The 20,630-nt window shown below is 36.4% G+C and overlaps 1 protein-coding gene across 1 annotated transcript in view; it reads right to left on the reverse strand.

The window, feature by feature from the left end:
- Window positions 1-1,903: 1,903 nt before the first annotated feature.
- Window positions 1,904-20,630, reverse strand: part of LOC131901297 (POTE ankyrin domain family member B-like) — a 36,498-nt gene continuing 17,771 nt past the window's right edge. Inside the window, exons 9-18 of the mRNA XM_059252500.1 lie at window positions 14,787-14,874; window positions 12,900-12,982; window positions 10,917-10,974; window positions 8,831-8,859; window positions 8,687-8,747; window positions 5,579-5,607; window positions 5,428-5,488; window positions 3,784-3,812; window positions 3,634-3,694; window positions 1,904-2,013 (exon numbers count right to left, since the gene is read on the reverse strand). Of these exons, the coding sequence (XP_059108483.1) occupies window positions 1,904-2,013; window positions 3,634-3,694; window positions 3,784-3,812; window positions 5,428-5,488; window positions 5,579-5,607; window positions 8,687-8,747; window positions 8,831-8,859; window positions 10,917-10,974; window positions 12,900-12,982; window positions 14,787-14,874 (609 nt within the window). The remainder of the gene's footprint in view (window positions 2,014-3,633; window positions 3,695-3,783; window positions 3,813-5,427; window positions 5,489-5,578; window positions 5,608-8,686; window positions 8,748-8,830; window positions 8,860-10,916; window positions 10,975-12,899; window positions 12,983-14,786; window positions 14,875-20,630) is intronic.

Raw genomic sequence — 20,630 nt, forward strand, 5'->3', positions numbered from 1 at the left:
ACACATTGCAAGTGTTGTTAAAAGGAAAGTTCATAGCACCAACTGCCTTCATAATGAATTTTGAGAGATCTCATTTTAGAGACTTAAGAGAACACCTGAAAGCTCTGCAACAAGCACACCAAGAGGAGTAGACTGCAGGAAATAACTGAACTGAGGGTACAAACCCATAAAATAGGAAGAACTTATCTAATGAATTCAATTGAGAGGATAGCACTTTCACACCATCCTTTACAGAAACAGACTCAAGGACAAATAGCACATGATTATGTCATTAGATACAGAAAGGGTCTTTGACAATATTGATCGTCACTTTATGATAAAAATCTCAGAGAGTCTAAGAATGAAAGGGACATATTTCTGCATAATAAAGCCAATAAAAAGCAAACACACAACCAACATATTGTTAACACTCAAATCCTTCCTTCTAAAATCAGGAACCTGACAAGGATGACCACGCTTCCTCCTTCTGTTCAATATAGTACTAGAAGTCTTAACTAGAAGAGTAAGACAAGAGAAGATACAAGAAAGGAACCAAGAGGTGAAATATTTTCATTTGTAATAATATGATTCTATAAAAAAATATATTTTGCCCAGAAAACTCCAGTGGCTGATAAATACATTTAGCAAAGTAACAGGTTTTAATCTGAGCCTCCAAATCAGTAGCCTACCTAAAAATACTGCACGTACTGAGAATAAAATCAAGAAAACCATGCTATTCCAAATAACCTCAAAGTGTAATGAATTAGGATAAATGTCACCAAAAAGTGAAACTTTTACAATGAAAGCAGTAAGAAAGTGAAAATAAGAAATTAAAGATGTTACGATAACTTGCAAAGACCTTCTGTGATCATTATTGTAGGGTTAATATTGTGAAACTGGTCATCCTAATAAAAGCGATCTGTGGACACCACATGATCCACATAAAATTTCCAGTTCAATGTTCATAGAAAATGAAAAAGAAATTTTAAATCCCAAACGGAAACACAAAAGACCAAGAATAGCTGAAACAATTTTGAACCATGAAACAAAAACAAAGCAAACTAAAAAGAACAAAAACAAAAACTTATGGAAGCATCACCATTCCAGATTTCAAGTTACTATAACCAATTGAAATAATAAATAGAGTATGGCAGTGGCCCCCAAACAAACATTGACTGGTGGTAGAAAACTAATGACCCACATATAAGCCCACAGTCCTGCAGTCTCTTAATTTTTGTAAAAGAGGCCAAAGATTCACATTGTAGAAAACAAATGGTGCCAGTCACATTGGACAGATTGGACTATAGGTGGATGAATGAAGTTAGAGCCTTATCTCTCACCCTGCATAAAACTCAGCTTCCCATGATCCAGGTATCTCAACACAAGGCCCAAATGGTACAGATTAATGATTAATTCTTTGGTACAGCTAAATACTTTCTGAGCAGGTCACTGGTACAGACACTATAAACAAGTAATTACCAAAGTAATAAATGGGACCCCATGAAACTAAAAATCTTCTGTGCAGCAAAGGATACCAGAAAGTGATTGACAAGGCAGCATGGAAGAATAGCTAAAAGTCTTTCCACATTGTACACATGAGAGAGGGTATGTAGAATATAAAGAATGCATTGTTACTTCAAAAACTGATCCATGATATTCACATTGAGTCTTGTCTTTACCCAGGTGTGTAAATACATTAAAAATAGAGCAATTACAATGATCAGAAATTTACTTACTATACATCAAAGGAAATATTTAGCAACGTCAAGGGATTCTAAGAATACTTTGTAATTAAGAATAGATTAAATGCTTTCATTTTATTACTCAATTATTAATTTTTGACTGAATAACGTGGTTTAAAATGTAGCATGTGGGTCTATGGCAAAGTCATTGAAGCAAACAATTGAAAATGAGAAATTTAAATTTAAATTTTACGTACAAATTCTTGATTTTCTGCACGCTTATCAAAACTTCTCTCATTTTCCACTTTAAATTCTGTTATTTCTTCTTCTAGTTCTTCTGAAAATATTATATCTTTTACATAAAAAATATGAACAACAATTAGGCAAAATAATACTCTATAAAAATAGAAGTAATGTAAAGTTAGGGTTTTATTTTTTATATGTTATTTCAATTAACCACATGCTATAGGTGTATATTTACATCCTCAAGAAAACTTGTAATTGTAGACAAATCAACACTTGGACAGGTACTACATATTGGCCAGGTTTGAGTCATACATGCTTCATAGGATTTGTCAGGAAAGTTATAAATGACCTATATGCTTACATCCACATATGAAGGAACTGTGGAAAATAACACTTTCATCCTGTAAACTATCCTTGCCTTGCAAGAGTAACTTAAGTAACTCACTGTTCACTTCCCCCAAATGGTACTTGGTTTACCACACGTTTTTCTGTGAACAGGATAACAGGCTTTTGCTCTGCATTGAAACTGCTCCTTTTTTTTTTTTTTTTTCTCGAGACAGGGATTCTTTGTGTAGCTTTGGAGCCTTTCCTGGAACTCACTCTGTAGACCAGGCTGGTGTCGAACTCACAGAGATCTGCCTGCCTCTGCCTCCCAAGTGCTGGGATTAAAGGCACCACCGCCCGACAAATTGCTCTTTTATGACTCACTTTATCACATGGAGTCATTCTGTACTGTACACCCTTTTTTTTCCCAAGAAAAATGGATATTGCTGTAGCTACCCTAGCTTAAGATAATGCTTAAACTCCTCTTTTCGACTTCAACTTGAACCCACTTTGTTACAGTTGTATCCGTTTTTCTCCTTGACATGTAGGAACTATATTAAAGGTTGTTCTAAGATCCGAAGATCTCATTTGCTTTCGTTTCCTGTTTTCTTTTAATTACTTTGTGTGATTCTGATAGGTTTTGACTTTTAAGTTTTGAAAGTAAATAAGCCATTGCAGACATGGTTTCTTTACTGATATAAACACAGAGAGATGAGTTTCAGACAATAGAGTACAGAGAAATGAAAAGGTGTAAAAGCAAACAAGATGTGCATATAAGTAATGAGATTTTCAATGACTGAACTGCCGTATGCGAGTGTACCCTAATTTATTGAAATAGATTATAGATATGGTTTTAAAATGCCATTCCTCTTCCTTGTAAATCAATTACAATGCTCTGCAGATGGAGGAAGGCAGTGCACTATGAGTTATAAACAACACAAAAATTGATTTTCTTTTCTGAAGATGTGGTATATTGCTGTTTGTCCAGCCCAGAACAGAATCTCTGAACTCAACATGTCTCTGCCCTGACCTTTCAGGGAGCTTTACTACAGGTGTGCGTTTTGAGACCTAGGTGTCCAGAAATGATGTTCAATCTTTGAGGAAGTCACATATGTCTCATGATTGACTTGTAGAAGTCACTAATAAACAGGGAATTTGCACACTGGAAAGGTTAAGATGAGTGAACCTGAGTATTAAACATTGAAGCTGTGCTTACATTTACTAATAATTCATATTGTCCTTGTGAATGTTTTTGAAGCATGTCTGCCACCAGTAAGATGGCATTGCTTATGTCAAACACTATCATCACCATCATCAAGATATAATGGGCATCAGGAAGTCTGTGTGCATTTGAAAAGTAATAAAATAAGCTGATCAGAAGAATGTGACATACTAAATTTACCTGGTTGAGATTGGTGTGGTAGAGACTCAGGTTTGGAGATTGGACGTGAATAATCCCTCAGCTGAATGGATTTTCAAATGAGATACTTAATTAATATTTTGGAATTCAATAAATATTAATCATTTAATATAAATATTAAAAGTCATTTACCTCTGGGTGAGGACATTTTTCAGCCCACACTAAAAGAAAAAGGATAAATTTATTAATCTCCTACGCAATGGGAACTACAAAAGTAACTTTATATAGGCTTTGGATGGCAGTGAGTTCTTATTCCCTTCTTCCTAAATAAACACCTATTAGTTTACTGGTTAGGACAACAGCTGACAGAAATGACTGAGACATTCTAAAAGCAATCTATAGATTCAATGTAATCCTCATCAAAACTACAACATAATTAGTCAGAGAAATTGAAAAAAAATAACCACACCAGCATGAAAAAGCCTTTCAGCTCCACATAGAAATAAAAATAAATGAACAAAGAAAAAACCCCAGAGAGAGGTAAAACAAACCCCAATACAAAAAGAGTTGGAGAAACCACCACCCCAGATTTCATGATTTTTACAGGTCTAGAGTAATAAAAACATCATGGTTTTAGCATCACAGTATACGTGTTGATCAATGAAATCAAACTGAACACCAAACATAAGTCCACACACCTATGGACACTATTTTTGATAAAGAAACTAGAAAGACACGCTGGTAAAAAACAGCTTCAATACATGGTGCTCACCAAACTTTATGGCTTCAAGAAGAATTCACAGAGAACTATATTTCTAACCATGAATAAAACTCAACTCCAAGTGGATCAAGGATCTCAAAATGAGACCAGAGATTCTGAATAAGACAGAAGACAAAGTGTGTAATAGGCTTGAACTGACTGGTACAGTAAAAAAAAACTTTCTGAATAGGACAGCTGTGGCACAGGCACTAAGACCTACATTTAATAAATGGGACCACATGAAGCTAAAAGCTTCTTTATGGCAAGATATGTATACCAGTTATGGGATTTTAAATAATCACTCCACCATATGATAGTGTTATTGAAATAAATTATAGATATGAATTCTAAGTCCATTTCCTATTTCTTGTTACTAAACTACAGTGCAGTACAGATGACGGTAAGATATACATTATAAGTTCTAGAACAAAACAAAACTTGATTTTCTTTCCTGAAGATGTGGTATACTGCTGGCTGTCCAGTGCATAGCAGAATCTCTGAGTTCACACATGTCTTTGCTTTGCCCTTTCTGGTAACTTTGAGTACGACAGGTGTTCATTCTGAGACCCAGGTATCAAGAAATCATAGTCAGACACTGGAGAAATCTCATTAGTCTCAAGATTGACTTCTATAAGTAACTAATAAACAGAGAGTTTGCACACTGGAAAGGATAAAGCCTTAGATCATGAGCATTAAACATTAAAGCTGAGCTTATTTTGCAAATATTTTATATTTCCAGTGTAATATATTTTCCAGCATGTATGCCACTATCAGATGGCATTGCGTATGTCAAATTCTATCGTCACCATCATCAAGATATAATTGGCATTGGGAAGACTGTGTGCTTTTGAAATTTATTAAAATACCTTGATCAGCCGGGCGGTGGTGGTGCATGCCTTTAATCCCAGCACTCCGGAGGCAGAGCCAGGCGGATCTCTGTGAGTTCGAAGCCAGCCTGGGCTACCAAGTGAGTCCCAGGAAAGGCGCAAAGCTACACAGAGAAACCTTGTCTCAAAAAAACCAAAAAAAAAAAAAAAAAAAACCTTGCTCAGGAGAATGTGACTTACAAAATTTACCTGTTTGAGATCGCTGTGTTTCAGACTTGGGTTTGGAAATTCGATGAGAATAATCCCTCTGCTGAATGGATTTTGAAATGAGATATTTAATCAATATTTTGAACTTCAATCAAGATGTAATTATTCAATATTAATATTAAAAAGCATTTACCTCTGGGTGTGGACATTTTTCAGCCCAAACTGAAAGAGAAAAATGTAAAGTCAGTCTCATGCACAGTGATATCACCAAAACTACCTTTATGTAGGCTTCAGATGGTAGTGAGATTTCATTCCCTTCTTTCATAATAAACTCCTATTATTTTACTGCTTAGGACAAAAACTGACACAAATATACAGAAACTTAGCAAAGCAACTAAAAGATTCAGTGCAAGAGCCATCAAAATTCTAATATAATTTGTCAGAAAAATTGAAAAAAAGAAAAACCAACCACAACAGCATCTAAACACCTTTCAGGTTCATATGGAAATCCAAAAAATAAAAATAAAAAAATAACAAACCAAACAAAAGAATGGAGAGACTCCACCAGCTCAGATTGGACCAAGAGGTGAGTCCCTGTTCTCCTAGGTGCAGTTACAGGCCAGCAGGCAACACTCCTGCAGGCAGGTCTGATTCCGACCACCCCATCAGATCCTTTAATCACAAGTCCTACTCTGTCCCTCTAAGCCTACCCACCGCACCAAGACTGCAGCTGCTCCCTGAGACACAGACTCTGCTAGCTCCAATTGAACCAAGAGGTGAGTCACTGCTCTTCCAGCCGGTCACCCAGCCTCTAGGCCTTAGGCCCAGGGGCACAACCCATGCCTCCATTCCCCCACCCATTGCAGCCCCAATTTCAGGCCAGTTGGAAAGTCTCCTGCAGGCAGAACTAACTACCTCCACTCCACATAAGACTCTGTTATCTACAAGTCCCTCTTGCTCTCCCAAATCCACCCATCCCCCAAGACCATAGCTGTTCCCTGAGACACAGACTTGGCTGGCTCCCACTGGACCAAGAGGTGACTTACTGTACTCCCAGACGGTCACCCTGCTTCAGAGGCACAACCCAAGCCCCCTTACCCACACCCATTGCAGCCCCAGTTGTAGGCCAGCAGGCAAGACTCCTGTGGTGAGGTAACTCAGGCTCAGAAAGACAAACATGATATGTAATCACTCATCAGTGGATACCAGATGTAAAGAAAAAAATAATCAGACTACGACCCACAGCTCCAAAGAAGCGAGGAAACAAGGAGTCTAAGAGGGACACATGGATTGCCATGGGAAGAAGAAACAGAGGAGATCTCCATGAGTAAAGTGGGGATGGGAGGCAATAAAGGGGATGGGATGGAGGATGAGAACATGAGGGCATGATGGGATGGCTGAGCTGGGGGAGGGACAGAGTGGGAGAGCAATGAAAGAGATATCTTGATAGAGGGAGACATTATGGGGTAAGGGAGAAACCTGGTGCTAGGGAAATTTCCAGGAATCCACAAGGATGACCCCAGATTAGAAGACTGGCAATAGTGGATAGGGTGCCTGAACTGGCCTACCCTGGTATTCAGATTGGTGAATTCCCTAACTGTCATCATAGAGCCTTCATCCAGTAATTGATGGAAGCAGATGCAGAGATCCACAACCAAGCACCAGGCTGAGCTCTGGGAGTCCAGTAGAAGAGAGGGAAGAGGATTATATGAGCAAGGGGGGCGGTGTCAAGATTATGTAGGGAAATCTACAGAGACAACTAAACCATGTTTGTAGGAACTCAGGAACTTTAGACCAACAGCTGTGGAACCAGCATGGGACGGGACTAGGCCCTCTGCATATGGGAGACAGTTGTGTAGCTTGGTCTGTTTGGAGGCCCCCCGGCAATGGGATCAGGATCTATACCTGGTGCATGTGCTGGCAATCTGGAGCCCATTACCTATAGTGGAATGCCTTGCTCAGCCTTGCTGCAGTGTGGAGGTGCTTGATCCTGCCTCAACTGAATGTACCAGGATTTGCTGACTCCCCATGGGAGACCTAACACTTTTGGAGGAGGGGCTGGGGATATACTGGAGGGGAGTTGGAAGAGGGATGAGAGGGGCGTCTGTGGTTGGTATATAAAATAAAATTTTAAATAAAAAAGAACAAAATAATGAAAGACAACACTGAATAAAGATAAAAGTATACTTAATATGAAAAGAGAATGGAGAAACCACTATCTTAGAGTTCATGTTTTGTTACAGAGGTAGACTAATAAAAACAGCATGGTTGTAGCATCACAATAGACATGTTGATCAATGAAATCAAACTGAACACCAAATGGAGGTCCACACACCAATGAACACATGATTTTTCATATAGAAACCAGAAAAATACACTGGGTAAAAAACATCTTCCACTCATGATAGTGAACTAATCTTGATTGCTGCATGGAGAAAACTGCACAGAGATCTGTATTTACTACCCTAAATGAAAACTTAATTCCAAATGAATCAAGGATCTCTAAATAAGACTAGAGACACTGAATATAACAGAAGAGAAAGTGTGTGATAGGCTTGAACTCTGTGGTACAGGAAAAGACTTTTTGAATAGGACACCTGCAGTACAGGTACTAAGATTCACACTTAATAAGTGGGACCACATGAAGCTGAAAGTTTCCTATGGCAAGATATCTATGTAAGCTTTGGGATTGTCAATGACTGGTCCACTATATGATAGTGTATGCTGTGTTATTGAAATAGATTGTAGATAAGAATTCTAAATGCATTTCCTATTCCTTGTAATTAAATTACAATGCACTATGAGTGAAGTGAAGCAGTGTACTATGAGTTCTAGAGCAACACAAAAATTGATTTTCTTTTCTGAAGATATTGTACATTGCTGTTTGTCCAGTCCAGATCAGAATCTCTGAGCTCAAACAAGTTTCTGCCTTGTCCTTACAGATAGCTATGTGTGTGGGTGTGCATTCTGAGATCCATCAGGAAATTATGGTCACACACTGGGGCAGTCTCATTAGTCTCATGATTGACTTCTACAAGTCACTAATAAACAGAGATTGCACACTGGAAATGATAAGGCAGTCCAACATGAATATTAAACATTGAAGCTGAGCTGATATTTCTAAATGTTTTATGTTGTCAATGTAATAATTTTGAAGCATGTATGCCACTAGTGAGTTGGCATTGCTTATGACAAAACCTTCCAACATTATAGTCAAGATATAATTGGCATCAGGAAGACTGTGTGTATTTGAAATGTATTAGAATAAACTGATCAGGAGAAAGTGACTTACAAAATTTACCTGTTTGAGATTGCTGTGTTTCAGGCTTGGATCTGGAGACTAGATGACAAAAATCCCTCAGCTATTTTGAAAAGAGACATTTAATCAATATTTTGGATTTCAACAATATATAATTATTCAATATAAATATTAAAAGGCATTTACCTCTGGATGCGGACATTTTTCAGCCCAAACTGAAAGAAAAAGAAAGTATAGTCAATCTTATGCACAATGAGAATTCAAAACCTACCTTTATGAAGGCTTCAGAGGGCAATGAGTTCTAGTCCCTTCTTTCAAAAGAAACATCTATTATTTTACTGGTTAGGAAAGCAGCTGACAAGAAATATACTGAAATATATCAAAAGAAATCTATAGATTCAATTTAATTCCCATCAAAATTCAGAGAAATTTAAAAAACAACCACAACAGCATCAAAAAGCCTTTCAGGTTCATATGGAAATACAAAAACATCTTGGATAGATTTAAGAAGATTCTCAATACTAAAATACGCTGGAGAAATCACTATCCCAGATTGCATGTTTTGTTACAGAACTAGAGTAATAAAAACATCATGGTTCTATCATCAAAATAGACATGTTGATCAATGAAATCAAATTAATGTCCAAACACCTATGAATACATGATTTTTCGTAAAGAAACTAGAAATACACCCTGAATAAAAAAATAGCCTCCATACCTGGAGATTACCAAACTTCATGGATACATGAAGAAGAATATTACCCTGAACAAAACTCAACTCCAAATGGATCATGAATCTCAAAATAAGACTAGATACCCTGAATATGACAGAAGAAAAAGTTTTTAACAGGCTTGAACTCACTGGTACAGGAAAGACTTCTGAACAGAACACCTGTAACACAGCACTAAGACCCAAATTTAGTAAATGGGACCACATGAAACTGAAAGCTTCTTTATGGCAAAGGACACCATCATCAGGTTACATAATAGGAAAAGAACTTAATCATTTAAACCTCTAACGTACAGTTAGTATCTAAAATACAGAAAGAAGAAAAATTGGACTCCCAGGAAACAACTAACCCAGTGATAATGGTGTTTGGGAATACAAAGACAATTTTTAAAAGATAAAACACAAACTGCTGACAAACTTTTAAAGAAACGCTCATCATCTTTCTTTATCAGAAGAATGCAAACCAAAAGTACTTTGAGATTTCATTTTACTCCTGTCCGAAGGGCGAAGTTCAATTAAGCAAATGACAACTCATGCTTGTGAGGATATGATGAAAACGGAACACTTGCTCATTACTGATGAGAATGTAAACTTTTACAGCCATTAAGGAAATGACTCTGGCATTTTTTCAGGAAGCTGGCTACTAATCCTTCTCTAAAACCACCTATACATCTATCTGGCATATACCCAAAGGACTCTGTATCCTACTACAATAAATACCTGCTCATACATGCTCATTATTGACTATTTACAATAGCCAGATTTAAGAAACAGTTTAGATGTCCTTTAACTGGCAAATATATAATGAAACTGTGGTGAACTTACACAATGGGGTGTTTTGCTTCTATCAAAAAAAGGAAATTAGGAAATTTACATATAAATGTATGAAGCTAGAAAAAAATCATCACGAATGAGGAGACCCAGATCCAAAAGTCAAATACTGTATAATTTCCCTTATATGTGAGTGTTAGCATTTAAGTCTTCAACATGTGTGCTAAAATCCATATAACCACAGAGACTCTGCATCAAGTAAGGGACTGCTTGCAAGGATCATTCAAGTAAAGGGAAATAGAACATACAGTTGTAGAGAGACAGTGGGGGGAAGGGCGATGCAAGTGAGAGGTTAGGGTAGGAATATGGGGATGGACAATTTACTAAAGTCCACATGAAAAACCATATGGAAACATACTACTGTAGAAGATTTCTAAATACATATGCATATAAAATAAATCCAAATGGAGTCTCCAAATAAAAGAGGAGATAAAGCCCCAATTAGACATCTTTTGCTAAACATGAAACCTTCAGTTATACCTAGTTGAGTCAATGGACAAAGGGGCACCTTAGGTATCTCAGGTAGAAGAGAACTCAGAGATCCTTCTGGGACTATCTCAATTTTACACATCGCTCATGCTTATTGACATATGGGGCTTATTACCACTTTTGTTGTCTTTTACTTAAGTGTAAATTTATTCAGTGATTTCTTTTGGTAGCACAACATACCAGCATTTGTCTTACATAAAGTCTCTTCATGATGACTCTTACCTTGAATTATTTCATTTTCTTCTGGACCATTTCCTACGTTGGATGACTGGGCAGCTTTCTGCAGTGGATTAGGGTAAAACACACTCTGTCACATGATATTAGTAATGTAATTCCAAAAGGTCTTATTTTCTATTTCTGAACATACCATGATACTAGACTTTAAGAAAATTGTTCATGAGAATATATGCAGTATCTATCAAAGACCATTTGAATGGAGAATCTTATATACACAGTCAAGTTTAAGTCTTTCATTTCCCAATTACATACTAGAAATATAGAATAGAGGGAAAACATCCATAGACAGAGTAATGCCTGATGTGCATGTATCAATAAAAGTAATTATTTTATATTATAATGTGTAAAACTAATTTGCTCTTCTTAGTAAAGTTGGAGGATGTTAATGACACAAATGTTCACATCTTTAGTAGGGCCACTCCTCTAGGACACGATTAACATTAATCATGAGGTGTTATACAATGACATTATTTGTGCGGTTAGGCTTGATAGGAGATATGTATTATGTTAAAAGCATTCATATTGTATCATGCTGATTGTGTAGGGATCAAGGCAGAATGTGATTAATTTTGGTAAAAGTGAACAAACAAAACTGACATATTTTGTTAATTTCTTATAGAAGGCAAATCTGGATCAAAATAATAAGCAGACAAGTTTTTATTTCCTATGTTCCCTTTAGACAATAACATTAGACCATTATGCAGTTTTAATATAGAAATGTTTCTCAGTGAACAGAAATCTTCCCTAAACACCATTTCACATTTTTTGCATGTTTAATAGAATAAACAAATCTTGCTTTCTCATCACTCAAGAATTTTAAAAGTTATGAGAATAAGTTGTCCACTATTCTATATGTACAATAATGCCATCCTATTTGACAGTTCTGAGTGGACACTCCCTCATCTTCTAAAACATGTTAGGCTTCATACTTTGATCTCTGACGACAAAATACCATTCTCACTCCTACCCTTTATTAACAACAATCTTACCTAACTGTTTCTCTGTACCATATGTTTTCTTTATGACAAAATACACCTATCTGAACTAAAACAATTGCTTTTTACTTGTTTTGTCTTCTATTACTATAGCATAGGCTTCCCTCTGAAATTCTCAGTTCTTGATTTCTCAACATAGAGTAGATACTGACTATACAGATTTATGTAGGTTTAAAACATTAAAAATGTCTTCACAACATACTCATACTTCAGTAAGTACCTTACATTGTATTTTGTCTCTGAACAGATTGTGTAAAAGGCAAACTATAGTGTCTTGAATCTATTTGAATTCTCTACATTAACTCAATATATATATATATATACACACACTATATATATATATGTATATATATATATATATATATTCATTAAGCACATTGGACAATAATGTGGAAATAACTAATTTTTTTCATTGAATTGAGCAAAATAGTTGAGTTTTTCCTTCACAATTAAGCCTCTTTTATGGAATCAAAAAGTCCTTCTATTGGCAGATTAGTTGATTATATGTCCATATATCTTCTCAAATGAGGACCTTGAAATAACCCAATGATCATAAGGAAAAAATTTCTCCTTGACATAACTGAGTATAATCATCACATAACAAATTTAGTTTCTGCAGGAAGAATCAACTTTATGAAATAAATCCAACTCTGAAGTCCATAATTTTTTAGCATCCACTATTTTAAATAGAGAGCCATAAGATTCTCCAGCCATTCAAAGAGCTTAACTTAAAGCACAAGTAATAATCATATAATTATTTACTAAATTACTTCTAAAAGACATTGATTAGCTGTGTGACTGGATTCTAAGAATACCCTGTGTTTTATAATAGATAAAAGACGTTCATTTCAATGTTAAATCATCATTGATGGACTGAATATAGTAGCCTGAAGTGTAGTTTCTTTTGGCCTATGGTAAGATCATCAAACCAAACAGTATTAAGTGAGAAATTTAAATTTAAATAGTTACATACCAATTTTTGATAGTCTTCATTCTTATTACAAACATTTGCATTTTCCAGTTCTAAATCCGGTATTGTTTCTAATTCTAGTTCTTCTGACATATCCACATATTTTATTTAAAAAATAAATATAACAATTAGATACACAATTTTCTATGACAATAGATTGGAATACATTCACAATTAGAATTTAGAAAAAAGTTACTCTTATCAAATATTTCAATTAAATGTACTTTATAGATGAATATTTACATGCTTAGATAAATGCCAAGTTGTAGAAATACCTGTATATCACTTGTATAGAAACTACCTGTTGCCAGCTTCAAGACATCCAAATACTTGACTAATTCATCTAGTAGTTAACACACCTCTCATAAATGACCAAGCTCTCTAAAATCTACATTTTCAAACGTCATCGATTTTTCAGAACATTTATCATGTGCTCACACCCACAAGCACATTCAAAAATGTACAAATTAAGGAAGTTGGATAAGGATTATGAAATAATTGTTTTTTCTTAATCGAAACTGGCAAAATAGTTTTTGTTGTAAGGCCCCATTGCTCAAGACTCCACACTTTAGACACAGAATTTGGAGTAATTTAGCTGGACCTGACATAGAAACCTGCTCTCATACTATGAGAACATGCTATGCAAAGTGCCAAGGGAGATAAGCAATCAGTAATCTCACCAGCAGAAAATGGTACACCACCAAGATGTTGAAAAGCCTGGCAAGATAATGCTCATGGTCAGATAGCAGCACTTTTATTTTTGGGGTAACCAACAGCTGTCCTATTGGTCTGGAGACCCACTCAATGAGAAATTCATTCCTGGTACTGGGAAACTAATCAACTATCCATGGATGGAGAAATCATAAACACTAGGAGTCATCAATTACTCCCATTTTCTTATAACAGTATACTTACTGTGTTCTAAATATGGTTTTTATAGTCACGGTTATACCCACAGAAGAATGTAGCTGTCATTTCTCCTCAAAGAATTTACTTTACACAGTACATAAAAGTATTACAGTATATACAATTAATCAGACTCCAAGGAGTGACCATAATATGCCCCAACTCCACTTATAAAGTCCTAAATCTAAGGATCAGGAAAAATAGTAAGAATTAGGTAGATAGATTGTAACATCAAAGTACCAGCACTCTTGAAGCTACACAGCATCTTCTATGCATGACATAGATATTGCTACCATGAAATTTCAAAAGTATGATATCTGAAAAGACACCCGTATAAGGACAACACCCGATGAAATGCTACTGTGGGTGAAGTGAATCTCACAATGCACAACCCCTAGATGAAGATCTGTAGGCAATCAGTGGCTGATAAACAAAGACAAATCAGGTGATTTTCCAGAGATGAGCTCATCCTAGTAGGATAATAGGTTGTGCGATTCCAGTGATCAGTCCTAAACACGTGTACATATAAGCAACACACTAAACAAATACACACAAGCATGCATACACTTACACACACACACAGAGAGACACAAACACGCATGCACACACATATGCACACGCATGCACACACACACACAAACATAGTGTGTCTTTACTAATAGTATAGAAGAGAAGTCAAACATAGAGTTACTAAGGACCTGAGCATAGGAAAGGTTGTAGGAATAGCCAGAAACCTGAAAATGATGTAAATATAGTACACAAGCATGAAATTATCAAAAGCCAAATAAAATAAAAGGCAACTCTTTTACTGACATTCTTACTTCAAACTTTGAATGAAAATTTTTCTTGTCTACCATTACATTTTTACTTTTGTTTGATTTAATATGTATTACGTGGGTTATTTTATTTGGCTAAGGTATTTGTTGCCATGTTTTAAGCAAACCTCTCTGCCAAGTGATCTTACAAGTTAAGCATGTGCATTACCTTCTTGTTCTTCTACATTTTCATATTGTTTGGAAGCTGTTGGTAAGTCATCCGCACCACTTTTCAGACTATTCTCAGGAATATCTTGCTAAAATAATAAAAATAATAATGAGAATATAGTTGAATTTCCTATTTTGAATTCAACGAAACTTAAAAATAGGATAGAATATTTTCATAGATAACCTTTTGCATGCTCTTGAGATCAACCTGTCTTTTTACCCCATACAGTCACATATTCTAAAATCAAGCCTTGAAGCAGAAATAGAAAAAGATCATCTGTAGAATTCAATAAGGAACTAAACTCATAATATGAAACTTACATTCCTCACCAAAAATTAAACAGGTAAAGAATAGATTTAAGTAATAACTCTTAATGTGCTTGCCATACCAAAGTATTTGATTTAAAAATCAATTCCTTGAGAAAATCAATTTAATATTATAATAAGGCCCTTTGATTAGTATGAAAATACAAACTATGCCAGGTGGAGAAGAATTGAAATATTTTAGAATCAGTTTTGTTTATGAAAAGAAGGATGTACAAAAAATAGTTTTGTTAAAATCTTAGATATAGAGAAAATAGTTTCATAAAATTAAAAAGCAATTAGTGATTCTTTTTTGTTTATATACTGCATGTAATTATTCAATGAAATCTTAAACTCTTTCACAGTAAAAAATGGGTATCATTAGAGCATAACAAGCATTAACATGAAGGGAAGCATCAGAGCATTCATTCGATGTCTGGAATGTTCCTGGTGCTTATTTATACTTGAAATAGTAGAGATGTCTTTATGTAATTACACATTCAGCATTTTTAGTCATGTAGTTGTGAGATAGGTAAGAAAATTTAAAGTTCACATAGATTCACTATTCTCTAAATGGTATAACACTAATAGTTATCACTTCATATTTAAGTCATATGAACTGGTAGTTTTAATTCAGAAAGATTCTGTGATGAAACATCAATGTCATTATGCCAGTTGAGGATTTGTAAGTCTTCAAATACTGTTGAAATATATATCAGTCTGGTCCCAACATTCATAAAACACATGAAGAAAGGAATAAAAAGCCTAATTGACTGTATGCTGAAATCCACATTTGAAGAATTTATGTATAGCTTATCACAATAAGACTCGAAAGACTGGGTGTGTGGTTGAGTGGTAACAAATTTGCCTTGCATTCATTAATTTCATAGTTGATGTAATAAATGAAAAAACAAAAAGGAAAACTACAAAACTCTAATCACAAGTAATCTAGGACACCCAGAAACAGGAAGCCTAACCTCAGAGTGATTCTGGAGATTTAAATGAGCAATGAAACCACTGTGTAGACATCCTTTAAAATTTGAAGTGTTACATATGATGCAAAGAATTTCAGGTTACTTTTAAAGATTTTGAGCACAAAAATAAGATGAAATTGAACTTTTGCCTTTAGCATTGGTTATCAAAGACCTTATTCTAGAACTTGCTATAATTAGGGGGGAAACAAGTATACCTCAATTATATGAAGAGTTTTTTCTTCCGTTTTTGATTTAAAAATTTGCATGTACAATATATTTTGAACATATTTTCCCAACCAAAATACTCCCAGATTATTCCCCATCCACCTACCCCCCAAATTTATAATCTTTCTCTCTTAAATCTACCCCCAAATTGAAAATACAAACTTACCACCAATAAGACAAACATGCCACAAGAGAACAATCAGCCCCCAACAATACCACAAACACAAAATTGAACACTGCTTCCTTTGTGTTGATCAACTTCCCCTGGTCATAGTGTCTGCTCTGAAGTGCCTTTGATATACCCAGTGATGCTTCAAGTAGAACACTGATTTTTTTTTCCTTTTGCCAACAGCTATCAATTACAAACTGCGTCCTGGTTATAGATGGTAGCCTGTGTCTTCTTCCGCCTCTTAGTGATGGCACCCTGTCTTGTTGGAACCTGTGCAAATCATCTGTGTATGGGCATAGTCTCTGAGTTCATATGTGCATTGGTCTTGGTCCTGTTGTGTCTGGAAGACAAAGTTTCTTTGACCTTATCCCTCAGCACTGGCTGTTATAATCATTCTGCTTCCTTTTCTACATAAACACTGAGCCTTGATGGAGGAGGTTTGATGAAGACATCCAATTTATGACTAGGTGGTCCAAAGTCTCTCACTCTGCATTTTGACCAGTTGTTGATCTCTGTGCTGATTTCCAACTACTGCAAGAGAAAACTTCTATAAGGAGGACTGGGAAAGGTATAATGACATGTCTCTAGGACTCATTTTCTTGCTGTATTCATTCAGAAGAAGAGTAGCTTTGGGTTTGTCCATAGGTCCGTACCCTACATTGTCAGGTTATTGGCCCCTTTGGCAGTGTCAAGTTTGTATTCCATCTTAAGCAGTCTTTAAGTCCAATGAAAAAGTCATTTGTTATTCCCATAACATTTATGCTACTATGGGAGCAGCATATGTTTCAGACACGTCACTATTGTAGGTCACAGGGTTGTAGTTGGTGATATTGATGATTACCTTTCTCCTCTGTGAGCAGGAGGTGTATCTTCTAGCACCATGAACATTAGTTAGAAGTTGTAATGATTCTATTTGGGCACAAATCCATCTACTCTATGTTTGGTTATTTAATATGTGGTTTTTTCACCAATAGGGTCTTCCTATTTGGTTGTGGAGTGAGACCAAAGGTCTTCACCATAGCCTGTTATGTTTGGATAATTCTATGTGCCTGTAGAATCATCAACAAATGGTTCAGGTCAAACTGGATGGCCACATGCAGAAGAACTAAGTAGAACCATATCTATCACCCTGCATACATCTCAACTACGCATGGATCAAAGACTTCAACATAAGACCATAAACTCTGATTAAGATAGAAGAAAATGTCTGGAAAATGCTTGAATTCATTGTTACAGTCAATGACTGACTTTCTGAACCAGATACCAATAACACAGGCATTAGGACCAAAACTAGCAAGTGTAACTTCATGAAGATGAAAAGCTTCTCCTTAGAATAGAACAGCATCATGTAAAAAATTATGGCATGGAAAATGAATAAGCCATTGCCAATTATACATCTGATAGGGGATTAGCATCTAAACCACAAAGAACTAATAAACTGAATATCAAGAAAATAAATAACATGTTCTAAAAAATGGGGTACAGAACAAAGCAGAGATACACAAATGCCTGAGAAACACTTCAGTAAATGTTCAACATCCTTAGTCATCAATGTAAATGTAAATCAATGCCCCTCTGAGATTTCATTTTACCTGAGTCAAAATGGTCAAGATCAAGAAAACAAATGACAGCTCAGCTGGGGAGTATGCAAGGAAAGAGAAACACTTGTTCCTTCCTGAAGGAAGTGCAAACTTATACTAGGATATGAAGAGCCTTCAAACATTCTTTTTGTACCTCATTATGTACCCATTGGCAGCCTGAGACAGAACTCAGTAGGAACATTCTTGAACTCTTGGAAAGTTCAACCTGCCTCTGTCATCTGAATTTTAGGATAAAGACTGTGCCATGACGACTGGATCCAATATTTTATGAGAATGAATAATGCAAAGCTACTCTTATACTTATTTTGAGAGAAAGATTTTTGTATTTCTACATTTTAATCACTTTAAATAATACTTTTTTCTAGATAAAGTACCAAAATGCTGTGGGATGGTCTTTCTGTATGCTGTGAATATATGTTGCTCCCATGGGTTAATAAATAATGCTGCATCGGGCTATGGCAGGGCAGGATGGAACCAGGCAAGAAAACCAAGAGAGATAGAGGAAGAAGAAGAAGAAGAAGGGTGGAGTCAGGGAAGATGCTGCAAGCTGTCAGGGGGAGCAAGATGTAATAAAATACAGGTAAAGCCACGAGGCACATAGACTAATAGAAATGGGTTAATTTAAGATATAATAGCTAGCTAGCAATAAGCCTGAGCCATATATCAAACAGTTTATAATTAATATAAACACTGTGTTTTTATTTGGGACCAACTGGCTGTAAGACACAGGAAAACTTCCATCTACACCAGACTTGAAAAATTGTTTTCAAAAGTTAGTGTCATGAGTAAGAGGTTTTTTTTATTTTTTTATTATTAAGAAATTTTCTATTCATGTTACATAATAACCAAAGATTCCCATGTACTCCCTCCTTACACCCCCAGCCTTCCTCCCCAACCCACCCCCCATTCCCATCTCCTCCAAGGCAAGGTCTCCCATGGGGACTCAGCAGAGCCTGGTACATTTGGTTGAGGCAGGCCCAAGCCCCTCCTTCATGCACCAAGGCTGCTCAGGGTGTCGCACCACAGGCACTGGGCTCCAAAAAACACACTCACACACCAGGGACAGATCTCAATTCCACTGCCTGGGGGTCTGCTAACCAGTTCAAGGCAAACAACTGTCTCACCTATCCAGAGGGCCTAGTCCAGTCCCATGGGGGCTCGACAGCTATTGGTGCACACTTCATGAATTTCCACTAGTTTGGCTGGCTCTCTCTGTACATTTTCCCATCGTGATCTCAATGTCCCTTGCTCATAGAATCCCTTCTCTCTCTTATCAGTTGAACTACTGGAGCTTGGTCTGGTGCTTGGCCATGGATCTCTGCATCTGCTTCCATCAGTTACTGGATGAAGGCTCTATGATGACAGTTACGGTATTCACTAATCTGATTACCAGAGTAGGCCAGATCAGGCACACTCTCAACTATTGCTAGTAGTCTAAGGTGGGGTCATCCTTGTGGATTCCTGGGAACTTCCCTAGCACTCTGTTTCTCCCTGTTCCCATGATGTCTTCATCATGGTATCTCTTTCCTTGCTATCCCACTCTGTCCCTGTTCCAGCTCAAACCTCCCATCGCCTTATGCTCTCATCCCCCATTCCTTGCCCTCCATTACTCCCCCTCACCCTCAGTTTGCTCATGTTGATCTCATGTATTTCTCCTTCACTGTTCGATCTCTGAGTCCCTCTTAGGATCTTCCTTGTTAGCCAGCTTCTCTGGAGTTGTGGGTTGTAGTCTGGTTATTCTTTGCTTTACATCTAGTATCCATTTATGAGTGAGTACATACCATATTTTTCCTCTTGAGTCTGGGTTTTCATCCATTTGCCTGAAAATTTCATAATATCATTGTTTTTTTACTGCTGACTAGTACTCCATTGTGTGTATGTACCACATTTTCTTTATCCATTCTTCATCTGAGGGGCATTTAGATTGTTTCCAGTTTCTGGCTATTATGAATAATGATGCTATGAGCATAGTTGAGCTTGTGTCCTTGTGGTATGATTGAGCATTCCTTGGGTATATGCCCAAGAGTGGTATAGCTGGGTATAGAAGAAGACTGACTCCCAGTTTTCTGAGAAACCACCATACTGATTTCCAAAGTGGCTGTATCAGTTTGCACTACCACCAACAGTGGAGGAGTGTTCCCCTTCCTCCACATCCTCTCCAACATAAGCTGTCTTCAGTGTTTTTGTTTTTTTTGTTTGTTTGTTTTTTTGTTTTTTTTAAAGATTTATTTATTTATTATGTATATAGCATGTATGACCAGAAGAGGTCATAGCCTCATTACAGATGGTTGTGAGCCACCATGTGGTTGCTGGGAATTGAACTCAGGACCTCTGGAAGAGCAGTCAGTGCTCTTAACCTCTAAGCCATTTCTCCAGCCCCTGTCTTCAGTGTTTTTGATCATAGCCATTCTGACAGGTATAAGATGGTATCTCAGAGTCATTTTGATTTGCATTTTCCTGATGGCTAAGGAAGTTGAGCAATTCCTTAAATGTCCTTTGGCCATTTGAGATTCTTCTGTTGAGAATTCTCTGTTTAGCCCTGTAGCCCATTTAATTGGATTGTTTGGAATTTT

Source organism: Peromyscus eremicus, unplaced genomic scaffold, assembly GCF_949786415.1.
Source record: "Peromyscus eremicus unplaced genomic scaffold, PerEre_H2_v1 PerEre#2#unplaced_71, whole genome shotgun sequence".
NCBI classification, from domain to species: Eukaryota; Metazoa; Chordata; class Mammalia; order Rodentia; family Cricetidae; genus Peromyscus; species Peromyscus eremicus.